The following is a 17,854-nucleotide window of genomic DNA, read 5'->3' as shown; positions in this document are numbered from 1 at the left end:
GTACTTCATCGTCATACCTTTCTTCTTCTTTCTATATTTCTACCTTCTTCACCATAAAGCCTAACTGATTGCACAAGCTGCTTGCCATTCATTTTATATGGAGAAGAGCTATTCACTAGAAAGAAGAAAAACAGGTTATACAAATGTAGACGTCTTTGAAAATTGCAAAATATTAATTAGTTACTATGTCTACTTTCCATATGTAATTTTAAAATAAATAAAACAGTTGAGACATACTCACTGCCTTATTATTTTTTTACTTTAAACTTAAAAAAGCAGTCATCCTCAGTACTTTTTATGCTCTGACCTCCAGCTGATGATCACTGGCATTTAGAAAATGAACCCTTTTTAGAGGCTATTTTTGCTCCCATTATTATTATTACTTATATACTATTTACTCTGTCACCTCCCTTAGATTGGAACCCATACATTTAATCCAGTTTAAAATGATTTGGTGTTTTAACAAACACTGAATATGTGTATATAAAAGGATCCATTTGAGCAGGGGTCTCCAACCTTTTTTTTTTTTTCGTTTAAGAGCTACTTTGAAAAAAATGAAAGTGTCTGAGAGCTAAATAAGCTTTTTTCATGTGAATAATAACGAGCTACTGATTGGAGACCACCGCATTTGAGTGTCAGTGTACCAGGGATGTACAGGAAGAACTGTCCTAATGAGACACTCTGAGCTCCAACAATGTCTGGTCCATATCTTAGATTTGCTCAGTGTTTCAAGTGGCTCTGGTGATATGCCCATTGACCGCATCACTCAACCAATAACAGCTTGGTAATCACAATTTAGACTGGAGTGCCATCTTCATACAGGTAGCAATATCACTGAATGAATATCAAAAGAGACAGAAAATGGTAAAAAAAAAAAAAAAAAAAAAAATGCATTGGGATTGACACAGCTGTACAAGTTGCTGTAAATTAACAGGAATTTTAACTCTAAACAGGCATATTTATGTGAAAAGTAGAAGGATAATGATGGTGGTTGGTTTAATAGAGCTAAAAACAACAAAACAAAATGGCCTTTCAGTCTGATAATGTTTCATGATTAAGACAACATTGGTTCTGCACCAAGAAAAAGTATGCTTCATTTGCAGCCAGTATTTTCTGTTTGCGGTGTAGCCAGGGATACATCAATCGCCTGGACTATTTTTTAAACAGATGAAAGTATCTAAACATAATGATAATTAGGTAAGATATAAGGAGAGTCATTATTCTAAGCAGAATCATGGACATTTTATGGATTCAATTTCTGATGCAACTTGCTTTATTCAAGTTCAAACCTCCTCGTTTTCTGTCTGTATAAAAACTAAAGGTAGGTGCTTTACCCTCCTCTTAATCTACGCTTTAAATCCAATAATCTACAGGGACCCCTCCGTCTACTTCTATCCCGCCAATAATAATCCCTGATACAGAGCAATATATTGATGATTTTTTTCCAGTTCCCATTTACATTCTTCCTTCCAGTAATTCTTCATTTCATCTGGTCATGACTCCAGACTCTGGGGTGCTGTCAACAGTCCTCTGGCCTAGTTCTCATAGCACCAGTCCACCCAGCCTGCCCAGCGCTCTATAGAGAGCTCCACTCCAGCTCTCACTACAGTGGACGAAAAGCTTACTGTCTCCTCTCGTTCTTTTGTTCCCTTTGTTTCCCCCACAGCAAGACAGAAAAACAGAGGAAATCCAGCAAGAGCGACGGAGGCAGAGAGAGAATGGGTGGAGGCAGGCAGAGAGGGATGTAAGGATTAGCTCAATTTTTTGTTGTATAATCGAGCCAATTCACACATTAAAAGAGAAATGCAAGGAGCAAACAAAAGAGGCTAATTTCACAGTGCTTCATATGCATAATTGGCTGGCTGGGAGTTTTCAGAAAGGGGATCAGACTCGTTTTTATCAAGGTTAGGGATGGATGTATAACTCAGAGAAAAATGCTCCATATTATCTGTCTCCACTTCTCCCAGAAAGAATGTCTACTCTGTAGTTAACTGTGCCATTACATTAAATAGATTTGCTTACACAGGTAAAGCTTAGTGTGCTGCCTTAAGTACTAAAAGGGACTGGATGAAGCTAGATGCTGAGAAAATAAATGACATTTTGTTTACAATAAATCTGATCTTTTCCGACTTGGTCTATTCTAAATAATACATTTTACAATCAAAGTTATATTGTAAAAAAAAATGTCCCGTAACAATCTGACATCCTTACTGTCACTATACCTTACAATTGTAGATTTTTTTTTTGACCCAGCCAACATCTTGGGATTTGGAACACAAATGATAAAAATCCTGGTTTGGATCAATAATAAAACATCATCGTCTGTCTACAAAATTCAACAAAATACATTTCTGCATCTGTTTAGATATTTTGCAAACAGATGAGATTGATCTGATACTAAAAGCTTTGGTTGGTTGGTAAAAGTCGTTTAAAAGTGCTGTTTTTTCTGAGTCACAGACATTTAAAAAAATGAAATGAGGCTCATACAGCTTCGGGTAAAGCATAAAACATCACCCAGCTATTTAATGAGTGTGGTGATTGTTTTAAACTGTCATCAAGTAAATTATAATGATGATGATCAAATGTGGCTGGATTAGTTTGTTTCAGCTATGCGGAGGATCTATTTATGGTATGTTGACTTTGCTGTAATCGTATGAATCATTCTCGTAACGGTCATGCTATTTCGGTTTCGGTTGGAGGACTAATGTTTCATTGGATGAACTAACAAAGGAGGAGAAATTTGACTTGAATTTATGTGAAATCAGCTGTAAACATTCTGAATATACTTGTAATTAATGTGTTCATGATTCCCTCCACCTGAGTAAGATCACTTCTTCCACTCCATCGCCTGGCAGTTTGATCCAAAGGGAAAAGAATAGACGGAGAAGAAGAGAGAAGCTGCCTCACTGCATAATTGATGAAGTGCAGCAGCTAATTTCAATCTAAACACAGTGATGGGAAAGAGGAAACCATCTGTGTGTTGTTGTGTCACGGTGCTGCGAGGCCAGAGATCACAGACGCCCTATCAGTGAAACATCTGGGATCTCTGCCACATGTTTTGGTTAAAACCCTTCTGATAAATGTCATGTAATCCGTCAAACAGGGGTAGCGTTGTCTGTACGCACTTAATCAATGTAATGCCACTGTATCAGAGCAGAAATAAAAGATGAGAGAGGAGGATGAAGAGAAATGTTTGTTTCAGACACAGCTGTGTAACTATTTGGAGGTTTTGGGGATCCATAACAACAGTTTAAATAACAAGACATTTTTATTTCCACATTGTGCCCATAGAATTCAATGAGAGATGAAAATGATGCAAAAATAATCTAAACACATTCATCATAAAATAATAAGTAAAAGCCATTTGATTTTAAAGACAATTTACCACAAAGCACAAAAGAACAATGACTCCCTAATTTAAATTATCCATTAAAACCAAATTGAAGTAGTTGCTGCAGCTTAGAGAAGCAGTTTGTAAGAGTAAAGTGATTTAGCACCGCAGTGCCTTTAATTGGAGGACTTTGCAAAAGACCAATAAAAGACAGAGAATCTTTTTTTGCTCTAATTTCCACTCTGTGTAGCTTTCAAGCTAATGTTTGACACATATGTTACATACATATTCAGGCATGAATCCTAAAATGGAGAGAGAGATTTACACACAGAACAGACAGCACACTGAAAAAATACCAGACCGAGGTGCCTTTCATTGGATGATATGTTCACAGGTAGCCATCAATCATTCAGACTTTTATCTGTTTCTTTTCACTCCTTTTCTGGGTTGAAAGTAATTATTTTCTGCACTGCTCCAATCGTGTGAAAGGGCTGTCGAAGCACGCTGAAGGTGTGTCCATCAGACCACTTAGTGTAAGTGATGCTTCTTGTGACCCTGAGCACTTACAGAGATATGTGCAGAGATAAGGAGAAGAGCTTGACTTTGATGGCTCAGCCAGATGAAACCTAAGCAAACGAGACCGGTGCATTCATTGCCAACATGTTTCTATTGACAGTATATCACAAGGCAGTGTTAGTGGCTAGCTCTGACAACAGTTGGAGCATTTTGCTGCAGCGTTGTTGGAGATCAAAATTGAGATGGAGGGTGAGAAAGCTCAAAACACAACTTCATACTAAGGCTAACGTTGCTGGATACTTGATGAATGAGCAACTGGGCAAATGTTGTGTTAACCTGCAAGATTAGTCGCAATTCAACCATGACGGACTGATTCACATGGTCGGTTTCATAACAGCAAGAATTGCAATAGTTCTTGAAATTTGTCCAGTCTGACTGACGTTCATGTCTTAAAGTAATGATCATTATGGTCATTAGTTGGATAAGGCTATTTGCTGTATACCAACACTACCTTGGCACAACTAAACTGATGGACTCAAACACAATAAAAAGCTAAAACATTCCACCAATTAACCTTTGAAAAGGCTCACCTTGTCAGCCATAGCAGGCGAATACCTCATGAAGCTGGTTAAGAGATTATACATTGTAATAGTGAGCAAAACTGTCATCAACCATTGGCTACTTTGAGTAAACTTAAATATGAAACGTATTTTGGTTTAAAATAAATGTACTGTTGCAAAATGTGCTTGGGTTGTCTTTGGCCACCTTGCAATACATTGGGTGATGCTCTAATGTAAAGCCATCCAGACACATGACAGAAAGCTGGGCAGGGCTGCACAGCACTGCAGTGTGAGATACAGAGGGTGAGTGCTGATGGTGAGAGATATCTTTATGGTTGAATGCAGACGCCGCATTGTAATTTTTTTCTCCTCCTGCATTGTAATTTTTTTTCTCTACAGCTTCACCATTCATAATTCTGCAACTTCCAGTGGGAAAGGAGCACTGATTTGCATATACCAGTGAAGAAATTTGCTCATTCTGCAGTCTGATGCAATAATCATGCAAGCCCCCCGAACGAACACAGGCATGTAAAGAGTTAAAGCAGAATTCTAGTTTATTTCAACCTGGTGTACTTCCCGTTAATGTGGCTGTTGTTGCTCTCAGTGTCATGCCAACTGTCCACTGTTACCTCCGTTGTAGAGATTCAGGTAAATGAGGAGAACAGTGAGTTAAATGCAGCAGCAGATTTAGAAATTAGTGATATTCCTGCGATAACTGATCTGTTATGCCGACTGAGGAGGAAAACTTTTGCAACAAAGAGTGGGACCTGTTGATGCTAGACTTGGAAAATCTCTATGGGTCCATGAATGAGAGGATTCTCAGCTGTGTAACTAATGAATATGATTGGCATCGCCACCTTGGAGATTTCGTGTCACCTCCACAAAATCAACTAGAAGAAAAGTCTAAAACCTGCCGAACCAAACACTCAGCTCTCAACACGGTACATAATAGCTGTCACAACAAGTACAAACTTATCAATATAACCTTTGGCGTAAGCTTGCATTCATAGATGAACTGACCAAACAATGTTTTGTTATACACGAACACAAGCCCAAGAGACCTAAAAAGGCCCGGAAAGTTACTAATAACATAGATGTAGAGAGGTAATTAATCACATTTAAGAACTGATATATTCAGACTACTCTCTTTTAGATCTGACTTAATAACAATTGCTTAATCTAAACCATCAATATGTCTTTTAGAACCCAAATAATAACTAGACTCCTCAATAATGTTTTCCCTTCATTAACAGTTCTGTATTAGAGCTGATCAATCCATCGTACCACATGCTTTTAAAATTTATATTTAAAAAGAACTGTATACTAGCAGCTGCAGATCAATACCCAACCCCGATGTCCTACAATCCTTGAAAAAGCTATGTGACCACATCAATGATTGGTTTTAATATTTTATGTCTGGACTTTGAGTGCATCACAGCAGCACTGGTGAAAGTTACCAATGATGTTCTCATTGCCTCAGACAATGAACACATCTCTGTACTTGTTTTTATAGATCTCAGTGCTTCATTTGACACCACTGGTGACAACGTTTTATGACAGAGACTGAAAGATGTCATTAGGGTTGACGGAGCTCCAATGATTCTCCTAACACACAAAAATAGTTGCTCATGGAGTTCGACAGGGTCCTAACTGATACGCTCACCTTATAAATGGCTCCCTCAGACAATATTGTTAGCAGCACTGCATGAATTTCCATTGCTAAGTATGACACCCAGCTATATTCTTCTGTGGAGCCGGATGAAACAAATCAGTTGGGCAAACTTTGGGCATGTCTTTAAGACATGGATGGCCTAGACGACTTGTGACTTTCTACTTCTATTCGGACAAAATTGAGTTATTGTAATTTGCTTAAACACATCAGACACATATGACATAACTGCCTACATATAGCATGGTTGCCTTGGCCTCCAGGGATACTGTGAGGAACCTGGAAGTTATTTTTAACCAAGGTGAATCCTTAAATTCATACATAAAGTAGGTTTGTAGCGCTGCCCTCTGTCAACAGTGGATATTGTTCAAATGAAGAGCATCCTGTCTCAGACCAATGCTGAATATGTAGTCTACATGTTTTTTTATGTCTTATTATAGGGATGTCCCAATAACTCTGAAAACCTCCCAATCGATCCACAATGCCGTAGTGAGAGCACTCACAGGAATTATCAAGATGTTGTATTTCTCCCATACAAATCAAGAACAATTATAACAACTACCCAACCTGAACCCCCGCCCACCTACTTTACGAACCTGTCAGCACTCCCATTTTTACAGGTTTCTCCCATATTTTAAGGCCGTCTGGTATTAACCAAGTTGCCAGATCGCCTATGAAAGACAAGCTACACAGACAATCTACATATTACATACAATTTCAACCTATCTATCACCAAAAACCTGGCAACCTGCAACCCGATTCATGGGGCATGTGCATAGCTTCTCACTTGCGGAGGCAGGCAGGCCAGTTGAATGCTAAAATAATTAGCTAGCTGACTTAGTTGTTGTGAAAATGCCAAACAAATACATCTGCAAATTTGAGCAGAATTTGTGTGAACAGTTTTATTTTATATTTGCTAGTCGGCAAGATCCTTTATTTTGAGACATAAAAGGTGTAACTTAAAACTGTATCTTAAAAACCTAAGAGTGGTTTTAAAAAAAAAGACATACAGCTTTTGTATGAGCCCCTGAAGGCGTCATTGATTATACATTGATTGCAAAGACATGTCATGTTGTGTCTATCTTAGTCAAATACTGTTTGTTCCAAATTGTGTTCTTTACAATTAAATGGCTGCAAAACAAGTAACCCTTCATTAAACTCATGAACTCCGTCTGTCTTTCTCTCTCTCTCTTTCTAACACACACACACACACACACACACACACACACACACACACACACACACACACACACACACACACACACACACACACACACACACACACACACACACACACACACACACACACACACACATTTGGTCTACTGTATTTCTTAGCCTGCTTTTTGGCTGCACTGAGCAGAAAAATAATGGAGTCCACAGTTCCAGGATTTGACTGTTGTAGTGAGCATGGGGAGGAGATCTCTGAGGATATGCGTGAAAATGATCTCCGAAAGAGAAGGGCGCCCTCGTGTACGCAATGTTACTGTGAGTTAGTTGTAACACTGCTTTGACACTTTTTGGCTCGACCCATTTGAACCCGTAATATGTTCTGAATTTTCGTACCCAAACCCACCTGACCTGCAGGGGTAGCTCGTAATTACAGTAAACACAGTAACTACTGTTACCCGCACTAACATACAAAAGCATTATCAATGCTCACACACTCATCCGTTGGATAAGGTACAAGTGTTTTGGGTGTTTTGATCCAACAGGATGCATACACTTTTAAAAATGTACAATATTCATGGCAGTCTGCCAGGCAGAGTTCCTTGATACTTATGTAAGGGCCAATTTGCAGAGCAACTGGAGTCCCTCTTCATTGTGCAGCAGCATATAGGGTGAATAGGTTAACCAGGAAGTTGTCCCAGATACAGATCCCTCATGTAGTAACTGAATGTCGTTTCCATTTGACTAGTTTCTGTGTTTCCTTTCAGTCATAATAGAAAACAAACCTTTAAAATGATTGAAAATCAGTTGGTTTTTTTTAGAAAGCTACAGTCAGCTCATCATGCTGGTGGCCCCGCAAAATGGCTGTCTCAAACTGTTTTCTGTGACTCCTCACTTCCCCGAATCTCTACAATGAAGGTGAAGAGTGCAAAGTTAGCATGACATTCAGAGCCGCATTAATGGTAAATTATGACAAGGCTGAAATAAACCAGACTTACAAGCATACAAGCATATCCTTAAAAAAAGAAAGTACATAGAGAGCATGAAGTGAACTTTTCAATCACTAGTTTGTTTTAGAAATGAACAGGAGAATATCGATATACCACATTCATTGTTATTCTCTGGGTCTGTCTCTGGCCTGTTCATAATAATCAGTGTGTTTTACAGTGAACAGCTGAGTGTGATGAGAAGGCTTTGACAGGCCTGACAAAGGGTTCACTGAGTGAGGCCGTCTTGGCCGGCTCCCAAGTAGCCTCCACGCCTCCCAAGACCAGTCCTCCCCATTCATCTGCACCGGCCCTAACGAGCCCCGGGGCCCGAACGACCTCTGAGATTTTAACAAGCTCTAATGAGTGAGATGGTCCTTTATCTGTCCTGTGATTCTGCTATCTGTCCTGTGATACATTGGCATCTTGTATTTATGGGCGAACAGTATGGTTTTCCATTGTTGTTTGCAAAATAGAAGAGTTTTTAAAGTCAAAATCAACTGTATGACGAAACATTTCTGTCAATGAGAGTAATTTCCCTTAAGTTGCACGACATGTAAAATGTGCCTTCAACTCGACGTTTTTTTGCAACATTAAAAATAACTTTAAAATGTTTAACTTCACAAACTTTCACCCATGGATCAATTTGCTAAATAAATTCTTGATGGGGATATTTAAGAAATATTAAATTGTAAATAGTCTGAAACCAGAGCTTTGACCGGAGCAAAAACTATTTATTTTATTAGGACTTTACTGTAAAAAGTGTATTCGCTAAGGGGGGGAAGTTAATCCATGTGTACCACACCAGGCTTATATAAACCCACTTTGCCAGGTCATTTTCAAACTGCTCCACACAGAAACATGGTATGCAGAGATAGAAGCCAATGATAGGCCACCAATACTTATCTTAAAATTGTCTTAACAATTGTAACCAATGAGCAAGTAGCCAAACCAGTTTACATAAAAATCCCAGATAAAGCCTCAATAAAATGACTTCATGATGCAGGTAGATATAGATCCTTACTTGGTCTTGTATGTATTTAGTTACACTGCTGTAGTGACTTGGAAAACACCTACAGTTCTGGAGGAATAACACATTTTCATGGAACATGTTTTAGCACGTCACATAAAGTAGCTGAATTCAATTTAGCTGTTTCGTTTTGTGGAATCATGCATGCTGGCTGATTTGAACAGAACGGCCCCATCATTAATGTTATTGGTAACAGGCGTGCTTTTTCTGTTATGAAAATTCAAAATGTCCGCTCTAAAAAAGGTTGATTGGTCTGATGGAACCAAAGCTGCATGGACACAGAGGAGCAACAAGGATGAGCGATCTGTCCCTGTCTTCCTCCTCCCTCTCTCTGCTGACACGAACACCGACCTCTGTTTTAAATGACAGATTTGTGGTGGGAAGTCCCCTCGATCACAAAAACCCAGAACCATCACAGCATGGACTAATGAAATGCCTCCACAGAGCATCTTCAGTTCTGCAGCATGGCCCAGAATCATGGGACATAATTGTCACGGGCTTTCAAAGGGATAGACAACAATGGGGAGTCTCATTGAGGACACTGACCAGTTTGCTTCCAGTTCTCCATGGTTTGTTGATGTTGTTGCTCTTCCAGTTTACACTTTCTAACGAGGAGGCAAAACAAGCCTCAGACCATTGCCTGAGAAAACCCTCAATATTCTTCCTGGTTCTGATGGGAAAAAAATGTATTGAAATGAATTGAATGCAGAATTTCAGTGTATCATTCAATGATGACTATTGAATACTAAGTTCCATGTTGTTTTGTCAAAATGTACACAAATGTAAACAGACAGACAGAAAACTAATCTGCAAAAATTCTGATATTACAAAAAATGAAAATAATGATAAGTTGTAAACCTGATTCAATGACACTGCCAACACCTGGGTGTGCAATAAGTTTAATTTACTTAGGGTGCAGTGTTGACATGTCTTTGACAAGCAAACAGAAAGAGCAGGAGATTGAACTGCCAAGTGACAGTTAGTGGACAACCACTTGATCCGGCCCAAGCACATGAAGTCCAAACATTAAGACCGCACAGTTAGTGTGCACTGACTAAAATGCAGACTGTGTGTATGAACACACCTGCATTTGCACCTGAAGCAGTATTAACAGAACCATGTGTGTTTCTACACTGGTCAGCCTCTGAAGGGCGGACCAATCAGCGACCAGTGTCAGTAGTTAAGTGCATTTCTCACACCCCTCCTTTACTTTGTTTGGATGGCTGGGTAAAAAGTGACGAGTGCAGCATTTTACCCAATGTTGAAAATTGTTCAACTCTCAAGTGACCGGAAAAAAAGGCGAACATTCAGCGCTTAGCGCAGAATAAACACTCAACACCTCAATTCCATTAAAAACTCTTTTTTAAATACGCTGCGCTCTGGGAAAAACGCTTTTTCGAGGAGGGATTTTCAGTCGACAAATATCAAATGCCCATCACAAATCAATAGAGATAAATAAAATGTTTTGAAATCCCTTATTTAACCTCAAAGAAATCTACAAATTCAAATGGATTAAATTTAGAATATCAAACAGACAGCATGACTTACCAAAATAATTGGATAACTACACCACCGCTCTTTCACATTATATGTGTATAGGAGGATACGGAGGCCCCACTGCAGTGACGACTCTGCAGTACAGGCACATTACATTATACTTGTTTGCTAAACAACATTAAATGCAGTGACAGTAGCATCATAAATACACAACATACATAGAATTAGCAAAACTAAATATATCTTGTGTTTTAGAGTTGAACTACTTCTGTGTTTAATCATAGCTGTATATGATAATATCCAATATATTGATAATGGGTGAAAATAAGTGAGCCTTAAAGGTGAAGACACAACATTTACAAAGTAATTAGTAAAATCAGGAAACCCTTTAAGTCTTTATATGTTAACTTAAACTATATCAACTGAATGCGGTATATTAACAATAGCAACTGTACCTATTCATTGCTATGAAACTTATTCCAATAAAGACACCACACATGCATAAATACTCAGGATCTGTCACAGAAATGCACCATTATTTAATCCAGTTTTAGTGTTTTATGTAATATCAATGAAACAAAAGTAATAACGCTGACACAGGAAGTTATTTTAACACCTGAGACAAGCGTAGAATCTTAATGCATATTGACTGACACCTTATTCTTCAAAGTGCCCAATAATAGGTTTTTTTTGCAGCAATGCAGTACTTAGCAAAATCACATGTGCAACGTATTAACAGTACAGTATGGAGACAACAGAAATACCACGTTGACCAGGAAATCATATTCCCAGTATTAACTGCTCTAATTAGTCAGCTGACCGTAAACATGACCTTTTCATCTTATTATATTGCCCCTCTGTGACCTGTGTGTGTGTGTGTGTGTGTGTGTGTGTGTGTGTGTGTGTGTGTGTGTGTGTGTGTGTGTGTGTGTGTGTGTGTGTGTGTGTGTGTGTGTGTGTGTGTGTGTGTGTGTGTGTGTGTGTGCAATTCACTAGAAAATTGCCAGACATAGCCTCAAGGAATATACATTGGCAGACAACTACTGTACATAATGCCCTAACACACACAAACAAACACACATGCACGCAAGCAACTGCATGAGTATATGGGAGGATTTCATATTAAACTAAAGCAGTTACCACCCAACTGCCAGGGTTTTGTTTGTGATGTTTTGGGATCATGAGCTTCTTTGTATCTCTCACTGTGCACCATTATTAATTTACGATTGTTCTCAATAATTCTGTGCAACATCAAACAGACCAAAGCCAGTTTGACGGATCTACTGAGGAGAGAAAGAGGAAGGGAGGAGTGGGATGAGGAAGAGGAAGACGAAGGGAAACAGGAAGAAAAAGTGCAGTCTAAACAGCACGGATCCAATCCGATGACGTCGGCGCACAACAGCATTTCGTTTAGCTCTTGCTGTGAACTCATGAGCATACGTGACACCTAAACGCATCAGGTAAAAATTGAAAACATGAAAAAAGTTGGAAAGGCAGAGGACACAATGGCTACAGAGGTCATCCTCAAAGCATGGGGGGGAAGTAGAAATTCAGCCAAACCTTCTATGAATTTTACATCCAAATGCTGCAACAATGGCCGCTACGCTTACCTGCTTCCCATGTGCATGTCGTGATATTAGACTCTATCAATTATTTTGAGTACGACATGTAATTTCAGCTGTCAGGTATTTTATTTCAGATTTGTTAAGAAATGTGCAATTAAATTTAACACCAAATGGGTCACAAAATATATGACATTAAATCAACAGCCAAGGCAAAATGTTGTTGTTGTTGTTCATATGTATTATGAATAGCAGGGTATACAGCTGCCATGTTGCTATCATGCTGCAATGTGCAGCCAACTATTCAAGTCAAACGATTTGTTTTATTTTGTTTGTTTATTTTTAGTGCAACAAATCAACATTATCCTCACTTCATCTGTAAGTTGTTTCCTTAATTATTTCACTTGTGATTCTGTCACATCAATGAAATTATCAGAATGTTGTAGTTGCATGATTCATTTGATGTCAACCTATCTATATAGTATTAAAATAATCTCATCTAATAATCACCTGCTTTGACAGAATGTCCAAAATGTCAGAATTGCTTCTAATTTGTGTTAAATTTGCTGAATTTGAATGAATACTTACAGTTCAGAACAGTTTGAGAGATTATGGATGACAATATAGACTGTATTTCAAAGTTGTATATATGAGGAGTCCCTACTGAGGTGGTCAGATCTTCTGGATCAAATTGGATTCATAAATTATCATGGCAGGAAGACATGATAGTGATATCCTGGAAATCATAAACTGGTTTACAAAGCTCGGCAGAGTGGCCGCATGTGAACACCAAATGGAAACCAAAAATACGGTTCAAATATTTGACACATTAAATAGATTTGTATTGATCCAAAGTACCATACTGCATGTTTAATAATGTATTTAAATATACATATTTAAATTTAAAAAAGGATGTACAGGACTTATTTGGAGGTTGTAAATCGTATTTTGTTTCGCCTCAGTGCAAAGACCAGGAGCAGACCGGTTAGAAACCAGTGAATTGGGAGTATTATTCTTTCTATTTATGAATGCTGATGCTGCATTTTATTTCCTCTCACAAATTAGTATACATTAGCATTTTATGTAATAATGTATGCACTCCTGTTTGGGAATTTAACTTTACTTAATGTATCTGAATGTGAATCACGTGGACTTTGGTGGTCGGACAGAAAGAGTCCTGTGCACATGTCGTGCATTGATGTTTTAAAGCTCGCATCAATTTAATAACCAAAGCTGCTGAAACCAGCCTGTTTCCCAGAACCAACACAGAAAAAACGACTAATTCATATGTTTCATCTGACAAATGGCTTCTCATTCGATGAGCTATAAACACGGATTAAAAACACGTTGTTTCCTGTTGAGTTAAAGGGAGTTTGAGTCAATGATTCTCATCCACTCACTGACGTTCATTAAGTGCCTCCTTGGTTCGAGGAATTCATCCATTTCAGATGAAGGCAGTAGTGTTTTTTACCCCAATTTGTAGTGACCCATATATTTCAGAGTGGGCTGGATAACATCAATTGGAGGACCATTAGAAAACAAATGAATAATAGATGAAGCAAAGACAGACTGAGACCAGGAGAAGCAGGGGGAAGCCTTTAAAGTGCTATTCTTTGAACAACGGTTAGACAATTTTATTTTTTATTGTGGATTTGTGTTTGAGCATCGCTGCTTGAGAGAACAAGTTCTGATGTATGTTTTGCTGTTCTGATACGTGGCAATAAGAGGAATCGTCATTTTCTGTGTACCTGTTCACTGTATACGCACTTCCTGTGGTCTGTTAAGGAGCCAGAGATGCTACAGTTTTAAGAGGGATGAACATTATATGGTCTGTTGTCATCTCAAAATGGTTGTAATTTTCAGAATCGTGATTTGATGTGTGAGTGCTCTGATTTATGATCGCCATGGTAGTTGTTCTCAGAAGAAACTCCTCCATGCTTACCACAGAACAAATGAATAAACCCATTGGCTGCTGCTACCAACCACAAGGCAGGTTAAATATTTGTATCGCTGCATGTCTACAGTCTCGTCACAAAGAGCCTCACATATATGCTACTGAGCTCACCTGCCACTGATTTAGATTGACACTAGAGATTTCCAGTTTGATATTACACATTAAGAAATTATTTTCAAACTGATTTCTCGACACTCATTGTATTTAGTCGAATTAGATTACTACTTTTTATAAAATTAATAAATACCAAATGACAGAACTACTAAATCTGAGACCGCAAAATATAAATCTTGTAAAATGGATTTGCAAGTCCATAATATATATATATATTTATTTATTTATTTATTTTTTTTAAATAGCAAAGTGATAGTGAAACACAAAATCTCAAAGTCCTTCCTAAAATACACAAGCTGTACTTTGCAGTTGTCTTTGAACAAGCAGGTTTATTTGACATGCATTTTCTATGGTTTTCTGTCCTGTATTCAAACTCTGAAATGCTGAAATATTCATGTTATAACAGCTGACAATCAATGTCTAATAGTTAACAGTTTCTTATCTCAGTTTTTGAGCAGCAGGTGAAAACCGTTGAGCCTCACGCTTAACTCAGCTTTGAGTTCGAGAAAAAAACATTTTAAAAGATGAAGGAAGGGTCAAACAAAAGATGCTGTCAAATTGCATTACTGTGTAGAATCGTGTGTTTTTCAGAGTCTGAACCGCTGTCAGAGCTAAAAGTATATTTCTGCCTCAGCTGCTTTAATACTAAATATAGGTTTGTTTTTAATGTAGCATTTACTCAGTCCTTCAACGTTATGAAGACTCAAACAGTAAATTGCAAGAGAGCTCCTTTAAATTGTCCATAATGCTCAGGTGTTAACTCTTCTTTTTATTCAGTTATTTCACATCAGATCAGTCATGTACCTGTGTAACGTGAAATACTAAATTATAATAACTAAACTCATAAAAAGGGTACTGGAAATGGCCTTTGATAATAGATTGGTATTGATATCCACGCTCATGTTTGTATGACCCATTGTCTGTCTCCCTTATGTCTCTTTAAGGACAGAAAAACAATAATCTGTCCTTACTGCACAATGAGAGTGCAGCATTAGCTGTGACCTCTGGGTCAGTAATGAAACGTGGAAGAGAAAAGCATCATCTTTTCCCAAAAAGGGAGGGAGGTCATCTCTAAATGTTTACTGATAGTACATGTACAGATGCAGAGAGGCACAAACAACTATCTGTAGAATGGGAGACAAAGAAAGAGGTAAGACATGCAACAACAGCTAAACAGAAAGGTATGCAAAGCTGCAGGAGCGTCTGACAGGCAGACATATTGACAGAGACTGTGTCTTGAACCATTTGATGGACGCTTTCATCCAAAGCATCTTCCAGCAGCACGAGCGCACACAGTGCAATTTGCTTGGGTGGAAACTGAACCCCCTAAAGCCTGGCAGGGGCTGCTGTGAGTGCCATGCTGCATGCTGGAGCCATCATGCTGCAGAATCACTGACTGACAGGCAGACCGATCATCCGGGCAGACAGACAGGCGGGCAGGGAAAACAGACAGACGGACAGAGAGGCGAAGAGGCAGAGAAGCTGGGTGTCTGACGGCTGCACGGCTTCTCACGCCTTCGTGTTTTCCTGCCTGATCAGCCTGACAGAAAATCAATGACGCTGCACTCTCACCGAGACGCACAGTAGCCAGTGAAAAAGGCGAGGACGATGTAGCGAGGCTGAATATGCAACAGTCAAGTCTGCACCTTTTCTAATGTACAACAGCAGGTCTTGCACGGTGTGGGGAAAACAAGACGATGTTAATGACGATGATGATGAAAACCTCTCCAGCATCCACCCCGGTTCACGTGTGTGGCCTATGTAACGGAATGTGTCAAAAGAAGCACGCACACGAATCGGATTGGATTTGTTGCCCTCGACACACCAATTTCCCAAAGAAAAAGGTAAAAATGAATGCAGTATGTGGCTAGTACTTATGCATGAATTTTACATGGGCCCCAGCGGCTATTCACGTTGCCATACAACCCCAATTAAACACGTATCATCGCAAAATTTGCCAGACGCATTGAAAAACCTGCGTGAAACCAGCGGACAGGGTGTTTGAGAGTGTGTTGGCTCTTCTTTTCTTTTTTTTTTTTTCAGGGGGACAGAGTTCTGAGTATCAAGAGGACCCAAAAATGGATGCACTGACGTTTACATGCGCAGCCAATATTCTGGGGGGAGGGCAGTTTCGCACCAACAACCCACCAGGACGCGGCATAACTATCAGTAAAACGATGCCATCGTTCATGATGTAGAATAAACCAAAATAAGCGTCAGCTTATTGGGAGATGTGCATGTTCAGGCGTTTTAAACGTGTGTTAGAGACCGAGACACCAGCTCCATTATGATTAGGCTGTAGGCTGTGATTCTCAGGGGAGAGCACATGTGTAGAAAAATATCTTTTATTTACCTTCATGTCGTTGACAATTGCCTGGAATAGACCCCCGAGGGCCCCACATTCCTTCTCCACGGTCTCCATGTTTGCCAAATCCACCATTCACCGGAATTTGCAGAAGCGCGCACCAACAGCGCGCTACCAACACCCAGTAGGAAAGAAAAAAAAAAAAAATGCAAAAATGTATTTCCACAAAATCACGACCGGGCTCTCCGGTTCCTCCTTCAAACCGGGAGAACGACAATAACGGAGGGATGCAGGAAGAACAGGAGGAGGAGGGGGGATGAAAAAAAAGAAAGATGCCGAAACAAACGGCTTGCGCAGCGGTCTCTCCCAGGCGAATGTAAGATGGGTTTTGAGAGAGGAAAGATGGTCTCTCTCTCTCTCTCTCTCTCTCTCTCTCTCTCTCTCTCTCTCTCTCTCTCTCTCTCACACACACACACACACACACACACACTCTCTCTCTCTCTCTCTCTCTCTCTCTCTCTCACTCTGGCTCTGACTCTGTCAGGCGGTGAAATGGTACCGTTCAGATGGTACCGGGGTGACCACGCTCATCTTGGCGCCGCCAGCGCTACGCAGAGTTGGTGAGGACGCATGTGAAGGCAGCGGAAAACCGCGCGACGTATTGCCGTGTGTGCGTGTATGTCAGAGTCTGTGTCTGTGCGTTCGTGCATGCATGTGCTCGTAGATAAAGTCAGGCTGTGATTGGTGCAGAGGCGGTGGGCTCAGCGGTGCGGGGAAGGCAACCAGTAATCCGATCCATGCAACTGCAAGCGAGTCAAAAAAGGAGGCTGGACACCCTGGACTGTCTGTCACATGGCCGCTTGCAATCACACACACACACACACACACACACACACACACACACACACACACACACACACACACCGCAGACCACCACAAAAAAATCAGTATGCAGTAAATGTGAAAAACATAATGAGGACCTTGTATTCGAATGTGTCCTGAACCCTGATTTGTCATTGAGGAGCTCTGAACCAGTCAGTGACCTGCGTGGCAACAGCGTAGGTTTGGTCTCACCATTGGCAGGGACACATCAACCCACCACCTATACCCATATCCCTTTACAACTACAACATCAGAATAGGTGGACTATGTTTAGATTA

General features: G+C 39.6%; 1 protein-coding gene across 5 annotated transcripts in view; it reads right to left on the bottom strand.

Moving 5' to 3' along the window:
• Positions 1-17,382, bottom strand: part of mtss1lb (MTSS I-BAR domain containing 2b) — a 71,750-nt gene extending 54,368 nt beyond the window's left edge. For 3 of the 5 annotated variants that reach the window (XM_069709854.1, XM_069709856.1, XM_069709855.1), the window contains exon 1: positions 16,743-17,382. In XM_069709854.1, the coding sequence (XP_069565955.1) occupies positions 16,743-16,829 (87 nt within the window). In that variant the 5' untranslated portion in view covers positions 16,830-17,382. The remainder of the gene's footprint in view (positions 1-16,742) is intronic. The other 2 variants (XM_069709857.1, XM_069709860.1) reach the window with 1 other exon arrangement.
• Between the last annotated feature and the right edge of the window lie 472 nt (positions 17,383-17,854).

Source organism: Brachyistius frenatus, unplaced genomic scaffold, assembly GCF_029030835.1.
Source record: "Brachyistius frenatus isolate BFR_SWC_R1_liver_20210118 unplaced genomic scaffold, ASM2903083v1 Contig_86, whole genome shotgun sequence".
In the NCBI taxonomy this organism is placed as follows: Eukaryota; Metazoa; Chordata; class Actinopteri; family Embiotocidae; genus Brachyistius; species Brachyistius frenatus.
Note: the sequence above shows the minus strand (reverse complement) of the source record. Positions and strands in the feature narration are given on the sequence as shown.